At 38.3% G+C, this 24662-nt stretch overlaps 2 protein-coding genes across 4 annotated transcripts in view; one reads left to right on the top strand and one right to left on the bottom strand.

Annotated features, from left to right (window-relative positions):
- Window positions 1-14332, bottom strand: part of LOC139938246 (citron Rho-interacting kinase-like) — a 40386-nt gene extending 26054 nt beyond the window's left edge. The window contains exons 1-13 of the mRNA XM_071933655.1: window positions 14293-14332; window positions 12257-12517; window positions 8859-9034; window positions 8219-8463; window positions 6893-6986; window positions 5301-5501; window positions 4578-4731; window positions 3531-3723; window positions 2877-3018; window positions 1957-2067; window positions 992-1119; window positions 294-456; window positions 23-76 (exon numbers count right to left, since the gene is read on the bottom strand). Coding sequence (XP_071789756.1) covers window positions 23-76; window positions 294-456; window positions 992-1119; window positions 1957-2067; window positions 2877-3018; window positions 3531-3723; window positions 4578-4731; window positions 5301-5501; window positions 6893-6986; window positions 8219-8463; window positions 8859-9034; window positions 12257-12497 — 1902 coding nt within the window. The 5' untranslated portion in view covers window positions 12498-12517; window positions 14293-14332. The remainder of the gene's footprint in view (window positions 1-22; window positions 77-293; window positions 457-991; window positions 1120-1956; window positions 2068-2876; window positions 3019-3530; window positions 3724-4577; window positions 4732-5300; window positions 5502-6892; window positions 6987-8218; window positions 8464-8858; window positions 9035-12256; window positions 12518-14292) is intronic.
- Window positions 14333-14624: 292 nt separating this feature from the next.
- The window catches only part of LOC139938153 (uncharacterized), a 42757-nt gene continuing 32719 nt past the window's right edge, over window positions 14625-24662 (top strand). For 2 of the 3 annotated variants that reach the window (XM_071933536.1, XM_071933534.1), the window contains exons 1-2: window positions 14625-14707; window positions 19088-19590. In XM_071933536.1, the coding sequence (XP_071789637.1) occupies window positions 19258-19590 (333 nt within the window). In that variant the 5' untranslated portion in view covers window positions 14625-14707; window positions 19088-19257. Of the gene's footprint in view, window positions 14708-16804; window positions 16860-19087; window positions 19591-24662 lie in introns of all 3 variants that reach the window. The other variant, XM_071933535.1, reaches the window with a different exon arrangement.

The raw sequence follows: 24662 nt of genomic DNA, 5'->3' as shown, positions 1-24662 counted from the left end.
ATTAACTAATATAACGACGTACCTGATCAAGCTGGGTCTGAAGTTCCTTCACTTGGTGTCTTGAGGCTTCTTTGCTCTGTCAAAGTGATAAACGTCCAAAGAAGAATATTTTATTAACATCGCCTTGCAAGTACTCATTTATAACTGCTCCAGGTTGGACAATTGACAATAAGGGGGAATGTTTTATGAATGCCTGATGTCCAGATCTCAAAATAAATTTATTCACAAATCAATATTATGTTATAATGAATTTTGAGTTTGAAAACGGCGAGAGTTTAGTACGACATATTTACCTTGGCTAATTTGGCCTGGAGCTCAATGACCTTTGACTTGGCATCTTCACACGCCTTAGTAATCGTCTTAAGATCTGCTTCCATCTTAGTACCTCGTTGAGTAGCCATGTAGCGATCTAGCTCCATCTGAGACAAGGCCTGCTGATGCTCCTCAAGCTCAGCCCTGTAAAGTCAATCAGATAAATATAATATTAGTCTTAACGCCGAGTCACACTGCAGCGACAACGATAACGATCAAGACGCAAAGAGAACGCATTCTATTGGTTGAATTGCTCCACGCAGAATACGCACACGCTCATTCAACCAATGGACTGCATTCTCTTTGCGTCGTTATCGTTATCAATATCGCTGCAGTGGGACCGGGCCTTCATCCAACGTTATGTTCCTTCCAGGCGTTTTCTTTCTTTGGATTCTGGCTTACTTGTTGTCCCCAAAACTCCAACAAACTGGGAGGGGGGACACATGTCCTTTGCACATGCTGGACCGTTTTGGAATCAGTTGCCCTAAAACATTCGGGATAGTAGCACCGTGGACACATTTAAAGACAGATTGAAATTTCATTTGTTTCAAACAGCTTTTCAGTAGTCTTTTCTTTTGTTTATTTCCCTTTCATCTTACTGTTCCCTCTTTCTTCTTGTCTGTTACTCCTTTCTAGATTGATGCTATTTTTTCTTTTCATGCGCTATGAGTTCCGTTACCTGAATTGTTCATCTTTGAGCTGTGTGGTCTTCTTGTTGGTGTTTCTAATCTGGCCCAGGAGCTCCACAGCTTTGGTGTCTGACGCCTTCACCTGTGATCTCTCCAACTCCAACATCCTCTTCAGATTCTGTGCATAAACAAGAAACACAGTTCTTGAGCTTTTTGTATCATCACTGCATCATCAGAGTTGATGAACAATCGGTGTTCCTCAAGGATCTATACTTGGTCCAGCACCCTTCACATAGTTTCTAGTACTATTTCAAGTGTTATACCATGGTACAATTGACATTCAGCACACCAAATATGATATTCCTGCTAGTAATGCCAGGGATGCGATTTGATAAATGTGGAAAATCATGGAAAAATTGTCTGTCCCCCTTATTCTATACCAAGAACCTCCCGGATTTTACAAATCAGGAGGTTCACTGACTCACAAGAAAAAAAAATACAGGTTCTTTTTCCTTTTGGTGACTGCTTTACTTCTTTCAAGAAAGTTTAAAGACTCTGAAATAAGGAAATATCCTGTGAAATCACATGCCTGTCCTGCAAGTACCCTTGAGAGTAGCTCCATTCATATTTTTCACATCAATGGGATATCCCAAATGGAAGGAAACAACCAACTCTCCACTAGGAAACTGCCGTCTTGAATATCTGTTATTTCAAACTATTCTAAGTAAACCAAACTTAGGCTGGCAGTTCAAAGAGTCTGGACCAACCTTTTGGCACATTGATAAAGTATCTTGGAAATTATTGCATTAGTAAGAAAATGTTTTTGCTTAATATTGTTTTTATAATTGTGTTTTATTGTGGTATTTCCTTGCTTTTAATAGTTGTTAGCTTTTTAATCATTGTCTAATTATTTTGTTATGCTCTTGTGTACATTTTATGGAACAGACGCAATATAAATAAATGAATTATTATTAATTTTGTTTAGACATTGCTGCTGAAGATAATTTGTACTTACAGTGATTTCAGTGTGTGCTAGAGCTAAGTCTTTCTCCATTTCTGTTTTCTCTGCTTTAGTGGCCTTCAGCGACAGTGTCTTCTCTCTCACAGCTCCCTGCAACTCAGACACCTGTAAACAAACCACCAACATCTTGTAAGTTTTCAAATAAATAACTGATAGTGAAAAAGAAAAAACAAGACAAATTTTGTAAAAAAGAAATGCCCGCAAGCCAGTCCGTTTCTTGGGATTTGACCTAGAAGGTGAACAAAAATAGGCCTTTGTGGGATCACAAGACCAGCTCACACCTTAAGTTTGGAGGTAAAATGCCTAGTCCTTTTTTAGTTATCCCACAGACAACATTTTTGTTTTGTTTTAGTCATAATGACCTTAAAATTTGACCCAGGGGATAAACAAACTACAGGCTTCTGGGGATCCCAAAATCATTCCACAAACCAAGTTTAGATATAACAATGCCAAGTCATTCTTAAATGTTTGCAGGGACAATATTTCACCCAACCCACACACACAACCCACATGCCTATGTACAGGCCCGATGCTTCACAGAGGCAATTGCCTCAATGCTCCCGATGACTGCCTTAGTGCCCCAATGAAACGTTTCATTAGAAATAAACAATTCTCTGATAGAGGTGCCCTTTAAAAGGAGAAAACGCCTTGGTGCCCCGGCCAATTTCAAGAACGATGCATCAGGCCTGCATGTATGTCATATTTTTGTTGTTGTTGTTGAAGGAAATTAAGGCCCTTTTCAAAACAACTGCTTCGGCTTTGGATTCGGCTTGAGGCTCCGTTCTTTCGTCTGAACCCCTGAGCGCGTATACGCAAGGCACGCACAATTGTCAAAACAACCGGCGGGGCCAAGCTAGCCTGAGCCGAATCCAAAGCCGAAGCCGTCAATTCATAAAGGGCCTATGTTGACTAACCTTTTTGGTCATAGCAGCCTGTGAATCTTCAGTGTGATGGTATTTACTATGAATAGCTTGTAGTTCTTGTGTCTTGGCTGCCAGACGACGCTCCAGGTTACTCTTGGTCATTGGTGATGCACACTCCTGGCTCACGGAACTCCTGAAAACAAAAATTATTTGACCAATATTTTACAATTTGGTCGGAAAAAAATATGGATAGAAATAGACAACCCAGGAAAGGTTATTTGACCTTTTCACAGTAATACATTGACGCCATCCAGCTGTCATCTAAGAGCAGCCTGTGAGTGGACCCTTAAAAAAAGAGAGCTGAAAAACTACATGATGTAAGAATGATCGTGTAACGTCAAGTGAGCGCGCGTGACGCATTTAGGAAAACCCATTAATCCAGTAACTAGGCTTATCACACATTATTGTAGTTGTACATTATTGTTGCCAAGCTTATATAAGGCTTGCCAAGCTTTTATAAGACATGCCAAGCTTACATACAAAATATTTATAACAAAAAATAAGTAAAAACAAACAAAAAAACAGAAAAAAATTAATCTTCGGCAGCAGCCTATGTTGACTGATGATGATGAAAATATAATTCATGAGCACTTTTTTGCAGTGGATCACATTCGCAAAAAGAAACTCAAAATATTTTATTCTCACTTGATGCTATCCAAAGCAGAATGAGTGGCCAGCGTCTTGGTGTACGTGAAGCCGATGAATGGTAGGTCCCGTCCTGAGAAGCCACGCTCACTCGACGCAAGACTCATATTGGAGTGGGGAGGCTCAGCATCAAAATCATCAAAGTTTGAGGTGTCGTCCACGCTGGTGACTGTAGGGACAAAGGGCGGCACACCTACACGAACACAAACATCAGGGTGAGATTTGAAGAAAGTGTAAACAATGGGTTGCTGTTATTGGTCTCTCTTTTAGACTACACAAGCGTGATATTTGGTCCTTAGAAAAAGGAGGAACACTTTATGGAATTCAAGGGATGACCAACATGTACTCACGGTGTACGCTTTAATCTGGTTCCATTTGTGGCATTACTTTGTACTTAAGTGTATAGATTATATTAAAAATCTCAGAAGATTTATCTTAGAAGATTTATCTCATTTTTCTTATGGGTACTCAATACTTAACTGAATTGAAGACATTTGTATTTATCAGTATGAATAAAAATGCAGTGAGTTTAACGTTACAGAAATGGTAAGAAACAAAAATCGTGACGATCACAGATTAACATAAACTTACAGGGTCTAATGATGATGATAGTTGAAAACATCCCTTGAAATATTTCTGTCTGAAATTTCATATTTGATGAGAAATAAATAATGTAATTTCGCGTTTTGAGTTTATTGCTCAGTGAGCAATTTATTCATTTTTGTTTTGGCATCGATGCAATGCAAAATTTATAATCGGTTTCTCACTATTCTCTCGTGACCCAGATGGCCAATCGATCTCAAATTTCTTCAGGTTTGTCAGTTTATGTATATGGTGGATTTTATAAAGTGCTTACACTGCCAGCAACTGTTTTGCTAGCAAAACCAATTCTGTAATGTTCCTTCAAAAAACACATCACAACTGGACTTGTACAGTCGTAATTCTATGGCCTGACGCTAAAACCAGAGGCCTGCGTTCGAGTGTGAATTTCAAGCCCTGCGACCATCAACTTCTTTTGTCCTACTTTCCTTCATCTAACATACTTACTCTGTCTGAGTGTTGTCCATTCTATACTATTGAAGAAAGGATGGCACCCTAGTCCCTTGTAACCCAACCTTGTTGTCTTATCACCGAGTAGACCCTTAATAAAACTCTTAGCGTGCTCGCTGGCAGATGGTGATGCAGGAATTGTCAACTTGTTCTGTTAATGAAATAAACACTTGACAAGGTCACTGGACATTAGACAAAGGGCACCAAGGCAATGGCCAGTTGAATTGAGGCAATAAAAAGAACGCAAAGGGCAAGTTCGAGTAGTGACTATTTGTCAACCACTAGTCAATATTACATGGTTTCCATAAGCATGCAATACATCCTGGGTACCAGGCAAAATCTCCCAATGGTAAATTTTAGTCCCTCGCTTGAACTTGATCTAGCTGGCAGCAGACTTACCAGATAAAGTTCCATTGTTTACGTAGTTCAGATGGTGCGCACATAACCAAGAACAATGGATTTACCTGGTCAGTCTGCTGCCACCTAGCGTCCCAAAAGTCTCCCATTGCTTATGTTGCCTCCGTGAAGTTTCTGGAAGCAATCTCAAGTTGGGTTGAAGTTAAAGTTATTTGAGTTGATTATAAAGGTTAGCTTTTAGTTACTCTCAAATGGATGGAAAAGGCAGGTTAACTTGTACATCTATTTTGGTATGGTAATCTGAGGGAGAATTTAACTTGTTTTTTGAATCATCACGCTAAAAAGGTTTTTTAACGCACTCACCTTGAAGTCCATAATATTGCTGTAAGTCACAACGAGGGAGTCTTCAGTGAAGGGCGTGTACCCGTAGAGCATCTCAAAGGCTACAATACCCAGAGACCACCAGTCACATTCGATACCATACACGCCCTCGTTGCTGTTCATACTCATCAAGACCTCTGGGGCGACGTAGTCTGGTGTCCCCACAGGCATCTTGGCGTATACCTTTTAATATTATAACAATAAAGATAATAACATTGAACATTTCTAGTGCGTCATGTCTAACAGTGAGAAAATAGAAGTAGCTGTGTCAAACAACTTACCAACCAAATGGACAAAGGGGATAAATGCAAAAAATAGTTAATGGCCTGACGTTTCGACCCTAGCAGAGTCTTTCTCGAAGGCTACAGAGTCTTTCTCGAAGGCTAAAGCCTTCGAGAAAGACTCTGCTAGGGTCGAAAACGTCAGGCCATTAACTATTTTTTGCATGTCTTAACAATGATGACACTGCTGCGAACTGCTGCGAATTATTTGTTGCGAATTTGTGACATCAACATTTGTATCGCATTCGCATTCGCAGGACGTATGAACTGGGCTTTAGTCTCAGTTGAAGTGGTTCACTGTTACAAAGAGTTGGCCTGGCATGTGAAAAGGAGCGGTCATTTCTGGGGTGCAAGCAACCTGGAGCGTTCAGGAGCAGGTTTACTTGAGGAGCGAAGCTGTCTGGGAGGTCTGTACAATTTGTATAAAAACTCATTTACGTTGTACTTTTGTAACAACTGTCTCACTGTTGCTCTGTTTGTGGTACATTATATTTGAGTTTATTAATAACATAAACCCTCTTACTCTTGGTACCACTTCCAACGAACGTTCAAAACGATTCAACTGCACAGGTTGGGTTTGGTGACACAACTGTGCAATACTGTGGAAATATATGTGTACTGTGTACATGCATCCAACACATTGTATCATATTGCAGGCTGGCATAGTTTATCTATCATTCAAAACCAAAATGGGTGATACTGATTTTTTTTTATTTGATAGATTTGAAATGGTTTATCCACAAATAAAAATTGTATTCGCTGCCAGAGGCCAAATTGAAACATTTGTACATGAACAAATTTTAAAACTTAAAATTCAATAACATGGTTGGAATTTACAGAGAAAGCAAAGAGGTCATAGGCAAATCTGTGACTGTGGTCAGACAGTAGGTGGTCTATTATTATTTGAAACTGCCTAAAGATAAAAATTGGTAATTTACAAAGACCAGTCTTCTCACTTGGTGTATCTCAACATATGCATAAAATAACAAACCTGTGAAAATGTAAACTCAATTGGTCGTCGAAGTTGCGAGATAATAATGAAAGAAAAAAACACCGCATCACACGAAGTTGTGTGCTTTCAGATGCTTGATTTCAAGACCTCAAGTTATAAATCTGAGGTCTCAAAATCAAACTCGCGGAAAATTACTTCTTTCTCAAAAAACTACAAAGGCAGCCGTTTCTCACAATGTTTTATACTATCAACCTCTCCCCATTACTCATTACCAAGTAAGGTTTTATGCTAGTAATAATTTTGAGTAATTACCAATAGTGTCCACTGCCTTTAACACTCACCTTGGTGTCCTTAGACAGCTTAGCTGATGATCCAAAATCGGCCAGTTTGATGTGACCAGTCCGATCGATGAGAACATTGTCTGGTTTGATATCCCTGTTTAATCAAGGAGTTAAAAGGATAAAGTTACAAATCAAATTCAAGAAAGAAAGCAATAGTTTCAGGCTTGAAACTACACAGCGGGTCACGGAGGCAATGGAGGCCCCTGGTGGTGGCATTGGTGCCCCTTCAAAAGTTTCCCACAGACTTTAAGATTGTTCAATGGAAGTGCCCATTGAAAATTAAAATGTCCTTGCCCGCTAAAAAAATGAAATTCAAGGCCTGTAAGCCAACAACTTTGCAGGCCTGACACTACATGTGTTGTGTAACGAATGTAAAAGAACCCAGTACACTTATCGAAAAAAGAAGGGGTTGCCCCGGTGTTCCTTGCTGTGGCTGCTGTATGCGCAGTAGCACCTTGTAAACCCTTATAAGGTGCTAAATAATAGGGTTTCAGAATTTATCACTGCAATAACCTATCTTTCTGAAAGTTTGTATATACTCAGCGCATTGAGTAACTTGTTACGTAGATACGTGCGCTATATAAGACTTTGATATTATTATTATTACATGCACATGGAGGCAATCGACTCCACTGCCCCATGTCATTGCCTTGATACCACTTGAAATGTTTCTACAGACATGTACAACTCCTCATAGGAAAGGCCTTTGTGCCCTTCCATGGCAAAACAGTCCAACTTTAAAATAGACATTTTGACACAGGAGCAAGTACAAAGATGAGCTTTTTTGCCATAAAAACAGGACGACAATTTTAAAAAGCGGCTGAAATATATATACGGCTTTGGAGCTTTTAAATGGAAACAACACCCTCAAACTAAAGGAACAATACAGAATTGGTTTTACCGACAAAACAGTTTCTGGCAGTGTAAGCACTATGTGTAATTAACCATATACATAAACTCACAAACCTGTAGAAGTTTGAGATCAATCGGCCATCTGGGTCACGAGCGAATAGTAAAAAACCAATTACACATTTTGCATGACATCGATGAGCGATAAACTCAAAATGCGAAATTAGATTATTTATTTCTCACCAAATATAACATTTCAGTCATAAATATTTCAAGGGATGTTTTCTACTATCGTAATCATTAGACCGTGTAAATTTGATGTAAATCTGTGATCTTCACGGTTTTGTTTCTTACCAATTCTGTAACGATCCTTATACTGGAAAAGTCCTAGGCTATTTTCCCCTAAAATAGCCGCCTTGCCCTTTCAAAAGAGAAGCATCAGGCCCATGTCTGTATTATTAAAAAGGGGTTTCTCACCTGTGTACGTATCCCATAGTATGCAAGCTGTGGATTGCGGCAACCATCTCAGCCAGATAAAACCTGGCCATACTCTCCTCGAACACGTCGTCGAATCGACTGAGTAGAGAGAGCATATCACCGCCAGGATGGAACTCCATGACAAGGTACAGGTTGTGGCGATCCTGGAAGGCATACTGGAGCTGCGTCAACCAATCATTGCTGGCGCGGGCCATGATGTCACGCTCCTCTTCGAAGAACGCCATCTGTAAAGAATGAACAGAGCAAATTATTATTGTGTCCTCAAAGACACTGGACACTATTGGTAATTGTCAAAGACCAGTCTTCCCACTTGGTGTATCTCAACATGCATAAAAAACATACCTTTGTAAATTTTAACTCAATTGGTCGTCAAAGTTGTGAGATAATAATGGAAGAAAAAAACACCCTTGTCACACGAAGTTCTGAGGTCTCGAAAATTGCTTCTTTCTCAAAACTACGTTACTTCAGAGGGAGCTGTTCTCACGATACTTTACACTATCAAAATCTCTTCATTGATCGCTTTCAAGTAAAGTTTTATGCTAACAATTATTTTGAGCAATTAAGAATCATCCAGTGTCTTTAACATGTTTTGTTTTTAAAAATTTCAACCAATACTCACATTCTCCTTGGATAGAGTGCCATCTTTATGAAGTACCTTCATAGCATACACATCACCAGAGGCCTTTTCTCTCACCACCTGGACCTCACCAAAGTGACCTCTCCCAATCACATCCTTCACCTCAAAGTCATTGATTCCGATTCGAAGATTCTTGACTTCATCGATTGTTGATTTATCTGTAATCAAAATGGGTACATAATAATAAGCCTTATTTAGATGTGGCGGACACAATGCTACAACACTATTTAGGTTTGGGTAAATTTGTCTGTAAACACCCATTGAACCAAACACAGGCCTGATACTTTACAAAGGCAACGGAGGCGATTGCCTCCGTTGCCCCTTGTCATTGCCTTGGTGCCCTTGAAATGCTTCAGTAGAAATTTACAATTTCCTCATAGGGTGCCCTTTGCCAAAGAGAAAATGCCTTGGTGCCCAGCTCTGCAAACAGTACACTCCTATCACGTCCACCATACCTCAAAAAGGCTTATGGTCAGCAGCCTTTCAACTAGACCATTTTTTTTACAGGCATAATATTCGGCTCTTCAGAAAAAAAGGGATACTGGTAACAATTGTATATACCCAGAAAGATCTGCAGGGGAAAATATAAGGCATGTATTGTGTACATCCTACACCATTGAAACGTGTACAAACTGAATAAGCGCATACTTCTTGCTCTGTACACTATTTTGACATCAGTGAGTTCTACACGCCTCTCTCTACACACCTCTCTCTAGCGGTGGGTGAATCAAAAGTCCTGCTCCATTATACACTGCACAAATTTGTCCTGACACGGATCCTATACAACTCTCAAAAATCCTACTGCATGAAGTAATTACCGAGTCGTAACTGGTGCATGATTACAATTACTGGTTTTACATGTATTATATTAGTAAATGGTGGTTAGGTTACCAGATCATCTTTAATACAATGATTTAAGGCCTGCGCTAGATGTCGCTCTTTTGCCATGTCAAACTCAAATGATTTTCACATAACAGAAGAATCGGTGACAAACAACGAACTTATTGAGATAGTCTGCCACACTTAAAATAATTCAAGATGGCGACATGTGAAAACCGTCGCTTAGAAGTCAAGTGGCACATGACGACAATTAGAGCAGTGACACTCAAATATAATGATAAATTCATAATGATGTTGTTTTTTACTTATAATAATTTTGCCTTATAATAATTACCATCAATGGGGAGTGGCGTCATTGTAGCTTTTTTAAGACTGTCAAACAAAATATTGAGCTTAATTCTGAATCTAGAATAAGTTTGTTCCAGTCAGAATTTGTTTCCGATCCCATTCCAGAACACTCCCAGCAACGGAAAGCCTTTACATGTAGATCGTTAGATACTGCACATAAAAGGTTTGTCAACATGTCGTGCAACCACCGAGTATACTTGAGTAGCACGGCAGTGCTTTAAGGTTCAAGGTTCATTTTATTTTCCACAGTATCAACAAATAAAATACTAAATCACTCAAGAGCGATCAGGTTTAAAAGAATACAATACATCTATATCAAGATGAAAATAAATATGACACAGCAGAGGGATCCATTTTAGAAGCAGAGCTTGTAGGCAATGGTTGGTCACTGCGCATGTTTTGCATTGAAACACATAATAATTACACTTCGGTGAACCAAAAGGTCCGTGGGTGAGGCGAGATATAAAATTATATCTCAATGCGCGCATGTAAACTCAAAAAGAAATATAAGTTAACACTTAACAAATAGATGAAGGACGTAAACAAAACACTGGACAAAAAACTAAACACAACAGCCTTGTTTCGACCGAAACTGAATACCACCCAGGGAAAGGGCAGGCAATATGGGTGGGCAATGTGGGCGAGGATTCCCAGCGGCTGAGGGGAACACCCATTCCCATTCAGCACTGTACATGTTTAGATAATAAGTACATAAGTACATGCCAACAACATAGGATTAGAACTGCCTCTAGCTACCGGGCAACCTCGGTAGTCTAGTTGGTAAGACACTGCTCTAGAATTGCAAGGGTCGTGGGTTCGAATCCCACCCGAGTAAATTAATGCCTGTGATATTTTTTCACAGGACTCGGGAAAGTACTGAGTATACAGTGCTATACACATCGGTGTATGGGTAAAAAACAAAATTAATATTCTTTATCCCGATGCAAATTTAACATCTCTTATACATGGTATCTATTCACTCAACTATAAATAAGTTTCCATCGTGTCAGATTTAAAGACATGGTTAAAGATAAATAAGATTTTGAAAACTCTAAGGTGTTCATTAGTCACGTTCCACAGCATGGGTCCCTCATGTTTAATAGTTTCCTGAGCAAGGAAAGTACAAGTGTCAGAATTGTAAACATTAGAAGCTTGGCGGGTAAAATGAGAATGAACAACTGAATTTAAATAACAAATAGATTTAATTGAAAGCTGTAAATTTTTGCAGGACAGCCAATACATCAGCTGTAGGCGATAAATATCCTTCAGTTTCAAAGTATTATATTAATATTTGATGAAAAGGGGGTCTGAATTAGTGCTGGGCGAATAGCGAAATTTGGTATTCGGTTAACCGCTGGCCAACTTTCCGAAATTAACCGGATATTCAAATATCATATAATAATTATTATTATTTTTTGCTGCTAGAGGGCACTGTTCATTTGTGAATGAGATCTTATGGGCGGATTATTAGTTTTAGAAAGTGTCACTCGGTTCATTCATAAAAAAAAACTGGAACTCATTTTAAAGAACTCATTCGCCCAGGCCTAGTCTGAATATGCGTTAAAATCTGCAAAATTAATTATACGAAGAGCTCGTTTCTGCAAGATTGAGAAGTCGATTGAGATTAGTAGCAGAACCAGCTCCCCAAGCAAGTATCCTATAATTAAGATAAGATCCCATCAATATGTTATAAAGGGAATGCAATACCATTTACAGGTTTGTTATTTTATGCATATGTTGAGATACACCAACTGTGAAGGCTAGTCTTTGACAATTACCAATTGTGTCCACTGCCTTTAATCACACCAATATTTCTAGAAATGACTTTAGAAATATAATCCACATGACTATTCCATGTAAGACACATGCCTTGTATTTCAGCAAAACATCAGCTGAACACCAGCAACAAGCAATGCAACAAATGGAAATTTTGTTGGTAATCCTGCTTTTATAAAGGAAGAAATTTTATGCTAAGCAAATTTTTGTGCTTTTAACAGCTCTTTGAGATTGGGCCCTGGTCATAAGGTCACTGGCCCGACACTAAAACCCCTGGCCTCTGGCTTATTGTCTAGAGAAATTCACAAACAGGAAGTACTTTATATTCCGATTCTTCTACTTATTTTGAATAATAAGATTTTAAATATAAAAGTGACAGGAAAAATAAATCTTTCAGAGGACAATCATCAACTCACATTTAGCAACAAACGTAGAGATATGCTTATCTCTGATAAGTTGTTCACCACTGCACTCTTCGTAGAGCACCAGCAGGGCATCAAGAAGTCCTTCTCTGGCGATATGTGTACGCCATCCTGCCGTGCCGGTCTTTCCAAGAAACAACTGGTTAAGACGGCTGGTTCTAGCGTTGATCCCATCAGTGGAGACTATCCTACCGGGAGTCAGGGCACCACGCTGAAGATGAACGGACTTACTCATTTTGCAGTCTCACTCTCCAGCTGATGAAAAAATAATATTAAAAATGGCTATAGCTGTGAGAATGGGTTGAGGAAATAATTCTATAATTTTGGTTTTAAAGACCTAAGTACTACACAACATTGGTTGTGTGTAAGTCAGTTGGGGGGTAACAATTGAACTGAACAAATGCGTTGTAAACTGAACTACGTGTACACAGTAGGCCCCTACTCAATTTAAAACCCGTTTTAGTTTTTTAATTTACATTATTGGGTGCTGTGTAGTTCAGTTTACATTGCATTTGTTGCTTGTTTAGTTTAATTGTTAAAAGTGCAGCAGCTGCGAAGAAGCATTCAAAGTGTCCTATATTTATCATTAATGTACTCCTACATTTAGTTATGAGTGTCAGAACAATAATGATGTTGGACACAATCTTTGAAGTTGTCCCCTTTTATGATTTGCGCAGTGTGCTATATTGAGACAGCACAAACTTTGTTTCCTCACATGAATGTTAAAAATTTACACTAGTCGGGGCAAAAACTTTGAACAATGCGCGATCTTTGTCGATCCAACTATATATAAGTTTAATTCTCACCACCTGTCGTGAATTATACGCTGCATGAAGGGAATTCTGCTGGGTCTAAACTTCCACCTAAATTGATTACTTTTGTTTGTTCAAAAACTTGGGAAGAATCTGTACAGAATTTCTTGTGACATAGCACGAAACAATCCACTAAAACTGCGCTGCAACTTGTCGATAAACTTTGTTAAAATAGAAAAACAAATTTGACTGTTTGACTTTGAATGAAAGACAAACGAATCCTGTTTTTATTTCTGGTCTGACGATGACAACCAACACTGAATCCTGAATTACAAACCGCCGCTGCTTCCCGGCCATTCTGGCCAATGTGAATTATTCATGCAAACTGCATAGTTCATGTCAATTTTGTGCCACAGGCAAGATAATATTATTTGTTTAGTTTAAAAATTGTGAACACGCAAATTAAAAAAATTGGCTTGCCTGATTGTTAATAAAGGCAACTTTACCAGCAGAGACAGTGATTACAAATGCTTATGAATATGAATTGATTGAATTGAGGGCTTTCTAAGTTTCTTTTTTTAATATCGGTCTTTTCAGTGACTGTAGAAAAAGGGTTTCATTATATGAATGATAACCGGTGTTAAAATAAAGAGAGGCATAAAACACCCACATTTTTAGTGGAACAGTTTCCGTATGGCACCATATGATACTTATTTTACAATTAAAAATACAAATTTTTCAACAGTTTGAAAGTGATTTGGGTGCATATGACTCTATGCATATATTTAACGGTTGACTTATGTTCAAATATTCTGTTAAAGTGCATTTAAAAATTGTTGTCGTGAGTTGTCGGTTTTCTAGTGCGACCCCGCCACACAACTTTTTCACGAATTTTTACAAAAAGGGATTTCTCTTTGAAGTAAATTAGATACTTTATTATTTCATATCAAACGAAAAAGTGGTGGCACCATCCCCATACGGTAACTTGTCTAATCTGTCTATTAGAACACAGTCCAACAAGGTGGACTGGACTACACCCCGACCACACCCCCCCCCCCCCCCCCCCAAGTAAAAAATACCCGAGAAAAAAATACAAAACAAAAATATAAAAATAAACTTGACTTGAGCATGTTGAGCAAAGTTATTCTTCTCTGGATACCTATTCGTACTCTACACACATGAAATTAAAACATGATTTCACAGAGTTTTATGAAAGTTAAATTTTACGGCCAAAATATGTCCTTTTCGATAAAATTAAAAACGATAAAAAATACACACCTCCAGAACAAGTCGAACACCGCGCGTTGAATACCCAACGGTTTCTGTTTTTTGTGAGTGTTGAATGCAAAAGCCAATCAGAAACGATTAGTATGGGAACCATTCAAAAGTTTGCTTTACACGCGTAAAGCTATATTGGGGTAGTCTGGGTATCAATTTTCAAAGTTCTTAACTATTTTCTGTTTCTATACCACAAACATCAAACAGCCGCCGAGTCTGATGATTATTCGTAAACAAACTCGTGCGGATGTCGTCTGCGTGTACGTCGTGTGTGTGTGCGGCCGGCGCTATACGATCTGCATGCAAGCTCTGCATGCACATCATAACATTGTGAGAAACCGTTCAGACAGTGTCGATTTTTCCCAAGGATTTGTGTGTGTGTGTGGTCGTCAACGACAAATGATAAATAATTGACGTGAGTAAAAACCATGGTGACTTTGTAGAGTTTTATCTTGCTTTTATTTTAACGATATGTAGAGTTTTTATCTTACTTTTATTAACTTTTTCTAAAATTACTGACTCTTCAGGGCAGTAGATAGAATAGAAATAAGCCTGGGCCTGTGTTTAATTCTACCTCCATGGTCATGGTGTGTGTAAAGACTAAAAAACTGTATTGTAAAGTGTGACTGTGAATGACTGCTGATATGTGATGATGGAACCATAGCATAGCTCCATGGTATAGCTATGTAATGTATTATTGTACATAGCTGAATAAGGATTTCACAATTGAAGATTGAAGATGGAAATCTGTGCTGGATGTGAACTGTACCCCAATGCAAAAAGCCTCAAGCGCAGAACAAATGGCCGAAGACAAGGGAGGAAGTTTCAGTTTTAGATGTGGGAGGAAAACCCCTTGAGAATTATTCCAGGAAAAACCTTTTATGACTATGGGATGTAGTTGCGATAACGTAACCCTCCTTCCAACGGTCGTCGTGAGGAGGGTAACCCTCCTTCCAACGGCCGCAGGCCGGAGACCTCCGGCCTGGTTGGCCGCCGGGAGGAGGGTTATGTTATCGCAAATATATTATGGGATGCTGCACAGTCGACAAAATCCAATCCACATAGTTCCCCCCCCCCCCCCCGATGATGTCCAAACCGAGGTCTAGAGGTAGAATGCAATTACTACTTCTAGAAACTATAAGGCCTTATAGTTTCTAGAAGTATGCAACTACAAGGAAAGATACCTTAATTTAGAAATATTATGGCAAATGTTAATAGTAACAAACTCGAACTGTACGCTTTGTGTATTGGACGAAAGCCCCGCCGGTGCGTTGGAATGGCCCTGCCGGATCATGGAAGGACAATGCTTCCTAGACAGTTGGCATGAACTTGGTGTGAACTGTACAGTCATTGAACGAATTATCGTATTCGCTGATGTAGAACAAAATGCTATAATGATGAGAGATTACTCCTAGAACATGAGGTTCGTTCCGCTATTGTCCCCACGAACCTCATAGGTGATCATCATCACAACACCGGTTCTGTTTTTTTTTCTTTTGGCATGTCGATTTGAACTCAAATCTCTTTTTCTTTTCTTTTTATCAAATCTCGCCAAAATTAGGCTTTATGTGTTCTTTGAACTCTCATTGACCTTAAAGTTGGTCCAGAAAATCCACTCCGCAGTCTCAAAATTACCGTAACGGACCTCGTAGTTTTAGGAGTAATATAGAGATTATCCAGGTGGGCTGGCAGGCTGTGTCGTTTTGGCGCCAATTCTAGCAATGTATTGTCCACGATTAAGTTGTGTTCTAACTAGACAGACCAAATGCTGAGTTCTGTGAGTGACTGAGCATTGAACAAGATGTCATTTTCGAAGAATAAATAAATCAATGTGGTTCATATTGAACGGATTTTGAGTTTGTTTGTTTTCTGTCTGCATTTGGCTCATCAGAGCAAACAAGGATCCGTTGGCAGTACGTTACAATATTAGGCCACATAAAAAAAAAATTGTTGATCGTCCCTGCCTGACCGTTCAAAACCCCCGACCCCATTTTCTTTTTTTTCTTTCTTTTTTTTCCTTTCTTTTTTATCATAAAAAACAACCTTTTCAATGATACTTTTTCAAGATGTACAAGTTTTAAAGGTGTTTTAAGAAGGTTTTTATTCATGTTGGCAAAGCAAGAACAATTTTCCAAATATTTACTTGGGCTACACTGTGCTTAGTTATTAGAAAAAGTTTGCAGAAATATCATCTAGGAGTTAAATTTGTTTGACAAAACTATTGAAAACATCAAAAACACACAAACCCTCTGTTTTATAGTGATTGTGATGACTTCTTTATTCTTGATTTCATATTTGGCATGTCAACAAAACTTATTTTTTTTAAACTCCGTCCCTCCCCCATCCGCTATATTATCAAAGCAATTAACTCATTTTGTGTAATACTAATTAATTGAAAATGCATCTGAACGCAGTAAATATACAATTTAATGTTTAAATGCTTAACTTTTGAACACAACACTGGAAATATTTCCATACTGTAATTTTCTACCAATTATTCTATCATCAGCAGGTCATCCTATGCTGATGAAGAGTCAGAAGACCGTAGTTTTGGTTAAAAATTACAGGTATGGAAAATATTATCATTCAATAAGGTGATCAAAAGTTTAAACATTACCTTTTTTTTTTTGAATGAATAAAAAAGTGGTTTGGACACAAAAATTTGACCATCCTGGATCTAGCGTATAGTAAAATTACTTGCACCATGGTGATGATATAGAAAGGTTTGCGGTAACACCATGTAATGACTATCTCTAATGAGTTGGGGTGGTTCTGAAAAGAACCGTTGGTTTCAACTCGACGTTTCGATCAGTATGCTCTGATTGTCTTCTGGAGACAGCATGGTGATGGTTGGTCAGAGTTACTGGATGTACAGGAGAAACATGTATATTGGAGGTCTAATGGCCGAGTCACACTGCAGCGATAACGAAAACGATAACGATCACGACGCAAAGAGAACGCATTCTATTGGTTGAATTGCTCCACGCAGAATACGCACATGCTCATTCAACCAATAGAATGCATTCTCTTTGCGTTGTTATCGTTATCGTTCTCGTTAGTGCTGCAGTGGGACCGGGCCTTACAGTAAGTAAGGAAAGTACTGGAGGTCTATAGAACATCGGAGGTCTATTAAGGAACATATCAGAGAAGAAACATATCAGAGGTCTAAGGAAGGTACCGGAGGTCTAAGAAACATATCGGAGGTCAAAGGAATGCACGGGAGCCCTAAGTAATGTTCCAATTCAAAGGTCTAAGGAATGTACCAGAGGTCTCGGGAACGGACAAATTTCCAAGTCCGAGTTGACAATTTTCAATGGATTCTGGAATTTATGTCCCCATTGTGAAATCATTCCTCTCTAGGAATTGGTAGCTAAAATGCTAATTGTTGGGCTTTTACAAAGAAAAAAATCATCATGCTTCATGGTTTCTTGCGTACACTCATACTCGAAGGTACTTAAAATGGTGTTAATCGATCAGCGGTGTCAAACATTACGAAGAGTGGAAATCGTCAAAAAGGAGCCAAATGTTTTTTCCCCATGATTTTAAGACTTTGTATGCAGTTTAAAATTTGTGTTCCTCTATGTTTGTTGAAGTTTTTGGACTGGGGTAAGGATAGAATTGGAAATTAAGGGAGGAAGTGGCAGATGCATAGCTCCCATAGAGATAGCTCCAGTGTTACTGGTTCGAATGATTTTTATAAATAAAAATAAAACTAATAGGGGGCCTAATCAAGCTAAATCATACTTTTTTGTATCCGAAAACATAATTGGCTATTAACCTAATGGAATTTGCAATGATTTCGATTGATTGAAGTGGTTAATTCTTTTCTACTGAATTTCTCTGAATGATAGGAAATTTTTGAATATGAATGTTTGATTTAGTTTATTGTCTGTGTTCCTCAATTTATAAATTCAACGATAAAATGTATTTACTAATTTCATGCAGTATGTAAAAAATGTAATAATTACACCGATGTGTGATAATCACTATATTTTCAGTGCTTTCCAAATTCTCCCGGAAGATATTCACTGACTACTTGGATTGGATTCAAACCCATAACCCTTGCATTTCTTTAAAGATGCTATGTCAGATTTTTGGCCGATTTGACCCAAAAATTTTGATTTAAAATTCAATGGGTATTTTGATGGGGGTCGAGAAAGTTACAAGCTTTCATTTGAGCCATTGCTCGAAAAAGTCCGCCAATTATTAGTAGCAGTGAAATAAAGTGCTCAAAATTAGTTTTTGTCGGGATCCCGACAATATATCACGTGACCAATTCTTATGTGTTTTATAAGAAACGTTTAAAATTGTTGTCATGGTTCCTGACCATTAAAAGTAAAAGTTAAACTTTTTTTCGTTAGAGCGGGTGATACTCTTTGAAATACCATTGACTCAAAAAATCTATTTTTTAATGTTTGGGGCAAAAAATCTGACATAGCATCTTTAACAGTTGTCTTAACTGCTAAACCCTTGAAAATACATTTTATTGGCCTATTCATTCTCTTTGACAATAAATCCAACTTGAAACACATGCTTTTAAATTCAAGGTCACCAATTCTTTTTCCCCATGAAAAAAAACAAAAATAGACACAATCCTGTATGGACTTGTTCAAAACATAAAAATCTCGGTGATAAAAGACTTGACACTCATTATAAAAAAAATGTGAATATTCCACTGTGTATTGATTGAACCAACACAATAGCAGCTTCACGGTCGATTGTCTTTATATGAATGGCTTAAAAACCTGTCCGTTTATGGCGCATGACGCACTCATTGCTTTTCTTTGTTCAACAGGTAGAGTGCCGTTTCTGACCGTATGATAAAAGCAGCAGCTGACGACACTTTACAATCACAAAGCGTCGCTCTTGAACTCCCTGCAATACAGGGACCACCGCCACTACCAATGATTTATAGGGTTGTTCACGAACTACACTCCTCAGCTTACTGCTGCGTGTTGTTAGACCATGTCAAGGCTTGGTGTGATGCACCATTTTAACATTCCTACCGCCATGTCTGACCAGGGATCCATCATGGATAATCTGGATAACCTCTCCTTCGACGATTTCGACCCCAGCCAGGGGTCGTTGGATTTCTTTGATAATTTCGGTGGCGTGGATCGGATGGAGGCGGCGTCACCGGGTCAGGGGTCAAGGGAGGATGATGTCTATGCTCAACTGGAGCAAAAAGAGAAGGATCTGATTCTAGCCGCGGAGCTCGGCAAGGCGTTACTGGAGCGTAATGAAGAGTTAGTCAAGAGGCAAGATCAGATGCAACAAGAATTAGCTGAGAAGATGGAGGTATGTGATCCTTCTCAACCCCAACCCCCACCCCACTCCTTGGCCTAATTTTGTAGTAGCTGGGCCCAATGTCATAGAGCTGCTAAGCACAAAAATTTGCTTAGCATGAATTTGTTTTGCCTCGATAAAAACAGGATTACCAGCCAAATTTTCATGTGGTTTTCAGGATAAGAAAAAAACTGAATACCAGTAACAAGCAATATATATGCAACAAATCGAAATTTGGCTGGTAATCCTGTAATAAATTTCATGCTAAAGCAAATTTTTGTGTTTAGCAGCTCTATGTAATTGGGCCCTGTTAAAACACAAAAAGTAGCTAAGCATACACAAATTAAGCTTACAGCCAAACTATAATGTCACAAGTACAATTTCTGACTGCAGGTATCCTGCTCATCTTCTTCTTAATAGAAACTTGTTAAGCAACATTCATTCCTCAAGCAGCTCTTTGACATTGGGCCCTAGTATTACACGGAGGCCATGGGCTCTGTTGCCCCCTGGTCTTGGCCCTGGTGCTCCATTGAAAGTTTCCCGTCGACTGTAAAGATTCCAATGAAAGTGCCCTTTGCAAAATGGAAACTGGCTTGCCCTCTGAAAGATGAAATTCCATGCCTACCACCTCTTTCCAATTCTTTGTGTAATTCCACAGTTACTCTGGCTACTGTTCATCATCGGCCTTAAATACATAACGTGCCGTTTCCATGGATACTTGTCTGGAAAATATTAATTTGTCAACGTTTTTAACAAAGTGTTACATGGAAAGTTAGATAAATCACAGCATGGTCAATTGAACATGGATTTGCCATTTAAAGGGTCTATGTAACTTTTGTAGGACAAAAAACACAATGTCCACAGATTTACACTAAACTTACACAATTTGAAGATAATGATAGTACTAGTAGAAAGCTTCCCTGAAAATATTACGTGCTGAGGTGCTGTAGTTTTTGGGAAATGAGTAAAACAATGTCATGGAAATAATTTTCGTCTCATGAGACGAAAATTATTTTAATCATTTACAAACGTATTTTCATGACATTGTTTTACTCATTTCTCAAAAACTACAGCACCTCAGTAAGTAATATTTGAAGGGGAGCTTTCCACTATCATTATCTTCAAACCATGTAAGTTTAATGGAAATCTATGGACATTTTGAAAAGGTACCCAAATCCTTTAATAAAGTTTTTTTTTTTAGACCTGGGCCCAATTTCATAAAACGTAAGTTTTAAGCCACAATGTACATATGACTACATTAAAAGTGGAAGCATTTGCTGCACAAAGCCAACATTGTATGTACTCAAGCTTGAAAGTAGAGACTTTCTCCACCTGCTGCCTGTTTATTGATATTACCATCCTGTATTACCATGGTTACGGTGGGATAAATTATTGTGAAGCTCTCTCCCTGTTTAGATTTTAATTATCTACCATCGCAACCTTTGAAACCTTTTTATCTATCTCTGCAGCCATATTGTGTAATAACAATAAAAAGTATAAAACTGCATTTAATGAATAGACTGGCGAAAACAAGCATTTTGTCCAGCATCAGAGCCTACCAATATTTACCATGTGATTCATCAAACAATGCTGCACAATGAACACAATGCTCTTTGTTTAGTGTTGTAGTTACAACCCTCATTGTGACGTCATCACAAACTGACTACGCAGTAGTGAGTGGGCGGGGCGTGTTATTTCGTCGTCTGCAGACATTTGCAATTGTCACCCTTAGTTTTTGGAACCACAGTATAGGCCGTTCCTTTGTATAATAACTTGTCCACACTAAAAACATTCTGTCCAAGTATTGGCATGTTTTACTACCTTCATGCCATGGCTTTGAATTTTGGGGTAAAAACCATTTAAAGCCATTGGACACTTTCGGTAAACAGTATTGTCCGACTCCAAAGGCCCACACTTCGTGTATCACAACTTATATATCAAATATCAAACCTGTTAAAATTTAGGCTCAATCGGTCATCGGAGTCGGGAGAAAATACGGGAAAACCCACCCTTGTTTCCGCACGTTTTGCCGTGTCATGACATGTATTTACAATAAATTTGTAATTCTCGATATCGAGAATTTATATTTGTTTTAATGTTTTTTCAAAAAGTAAAGCATTTCATGGAATAATATTTCAAGAGAAGTCTTTCACCATTACCTTCTGTAAACCCTGTAAGTTATTTGTAAATCTGTGAACTTTTTTTCTTGTTTTTGTTCTGTTCTGAAAGTGTATAATGGCTTTAATACTAGTGCGCACAAAACAAGTTCAGTCCAAATATTTCGCTATGCAAAAATCGCTTGATGAAATCATTCCCTGAAACTGTATCATGACTGTTTCAGATGAGTCTTAGATGTACTTTATGGAATGTTTTAGCAAAACTGACCTTCGACCTCAATGTTCCGAAAGTGTATAATGGCTTTAAGACCACGAGGCTTATAGCTCTAAAATGTTTAGGTCAGAATTTGTTTTCAAGACAAGAATCAAAATGAGGAGATATCTAATCTGTACACAGTTTACCATCTGTGGTTTAACATAATAATACAATAGACCAGTTTTATTTGAAGAAGTACTAAGAGAAAGTTTATCCAGTTTATTTTATTGTGTAAAGTATACTTTCACACAACAGGGCCCCAATTTCATAAAGCTGTTTTTAAGCAGAATGTACTGCTTGACAAATTTCTTTGCTAAGCAAATATTGAGTGGGGAACCCGGCAGTCACCCAATGCGCACTAATTGTGGTGTGTAAACCTTTTCTGCTAAGCAACACTTGTATGCTTAGCAAGTTTTTGTGCCCAGAACTGAAGATAACTATCAGACTGAAAGACAACATTTGAACATCATTTAAAACAAAAAAATATTTCAATTGAAAAACATTATGTAAGACAAGACTACCAGACTTTCAATTGTTTGGCAGCAATAGTGTAACTAGCTGCACAGTAGTATTATATTGAAAAGTGTCAACATTGATTTACAATTGTATAATTATACAATGTTATACAACGTTTGTTATCCAATGAAGTACTGACAGCTGCACAGTAGCACTAAATAATTTGCATTGTAAGTTGTACATTATGCATGCTCATTGTTTTGCAAAATTGTGTTCAGATATTTTACTTGGAAAGAAAAGGTCCACCATGTGTTATTGTAACCAGAGCATTTCATTCCGACTACATTTCTTGTGTTTTCGCAAGGATGACATTTAACCATCACTGTTTTATGACATACATGTACCTGTTGAGGATTAAAATGGATAAATATGAGAACACTTCCCAAAACCAATCGGATAGCATCTCTGTTTCATTATCCGATTTCGTTCACTACATAAAATGAAAACATATTGTGGCCGAGCGGTCAAGCGCACTGGACTCAAGCTCATGGTGTTTTTGATCAGCAGAGTGTGGTGTCGAGTCCAGGTCTTGACACTTGTGTCCTTATGCACGACACTTAAGCATCATTGCTTCATCCTTCGGAAGTGATAAAGCTGTAGGTTTCATTGCGTTGTGTAAATTACATGCATGTAAAATATACCGCCACTCCGCCGCCAGTACACTTAGCGCTCAGAGAAGGGGTTTGCCCCAGTGTTTCTTGCAGTGTCTGCTGAGTGTGCTGGGACCTTGTAAACCCTTACAAGGTGCTACTTTTCTCATAATGCGCCTTATTTTTGACCGCGCGAGGGCGCTATAAATAGTATTTTTATCACTTCCGGGGGTATACGCGATTCGCCCTGCACAAATCAATAGGCGTTCTGTCACTTTTGTTGCGCCGTAGTTTCAATTTGCTTTAGAGGTGGATTATAACGGCTCCTTCAAAAGTCTTATTGTCCGTCATGGATTAGATGTCTGTGGTGGTAATGTGTTCCAGTCTTTAATAAATGGTTTGGGTAAGAATGAATATAACCCCTGAAGTGATTGAGAGCGCCCTCACGCGGTCAAAAATATGGCCCATTTTCAACAGTTTCAGAAACCTCGTAAAACAAATTATCTTTGTTCAAGCACCTTGATTTTAAAATTGTTGGGGAAACCCACAAGACCCCAGGACTTGTAGCTCAGAATCTTTATTGGAGTGGGATTTTATTTATCAGACCTGAATCAAAATGAAAAGAGACTAGAAGCAAAATGAGAGCATTGGTTTTCATCTAAACTTTTTCATTTGAACGAAACACTAAGAAAAGATCTTCTGTTCTATTGGTGAGATAATCAACAGTGATTGAAAGTTTTTGTGAGACTCAAACTGCACATATGATTTGAAAATAATTCTTTTGAGACAAAGATGTTGAATTTAAAAAAAAACACAATAAAAAACATCAAATTTGTCCTGTCTTGATCCTATCTGGCCTGACACTGAAGTCATTGGCGTCAGGCTAGTGGTCCAGTGTGAAAAAAGAGCCCTGGTGTGGTACATAAGCCCGAGTATGTTTGGGTTTTTTTTTCACCGAGCCGGGTTCAAATACAAGAAATGTTTAACGTACAAAAGGCCCTACACCTGTCGTAGGAGATTGAATACGTGTATGTAGCACTTGTTCAGTACATGCTGGCAGGGTCTTAGTCCATGGGTTAATAATTGTTAATGCCATTCATCCTTTATTACTTAATGAGATTAAGCCCCAGGCAGGATATGTGAAGGACTCTGCAAATATTGCCAGTCATAATAAACATGCACTTGTATTCTACCCTCTGCCATGCTTGTATGTAGTATTATGGCGTCCATCCTTAGTCATTATTACTGTAGGATATTCATCATTTTTAGTGACCTTGTTGGAAAGAAAGGTTTCTGTACAATTTGTTATTCTTTGTGGCTAAGCAAATTAAAGGTAGGCGTCGTTGTTTGGTGCCCCCAAAAAAATTGTGTGTAATTTATATCCGAAAGCTTACTTGTTATAATGAAAGATGGTATTATGGTTGTCCTGTGAAATTATTTTGTCTGAAATGCCCCGGCCACAGTTTATTAGAAATCAATAAAAAATATTTGAATTTAAAAAATGAAAGTGCATTTTTTTAACATTCTGAGGGTGTGTCTGTTTGCGAATGCTGCAGCCAGATATGTTGTCACATGAGCCCAAATTCATAGCGCTGCTTTTAAACG

The sequence above is a fragment of the Asterias amurensis genome, chromosome 6, assembly GCF_032118995.1.
Source record: "Asterias amurensis chromosome 6, ASM3211899v1".
In the NCBI taxonomy this organism is placed as follows: Eukaryota; Metazoa; Echinodermata; class Asteroidea; order Forcipulatida; family Asteriidae; genus Asterias; species Asterias amurensis.
The sequence above is the reverse complement of the archived record's forward strand: the minus strand, read 5'-3'. Positions and strand labels throughout refer to the sequence as shown.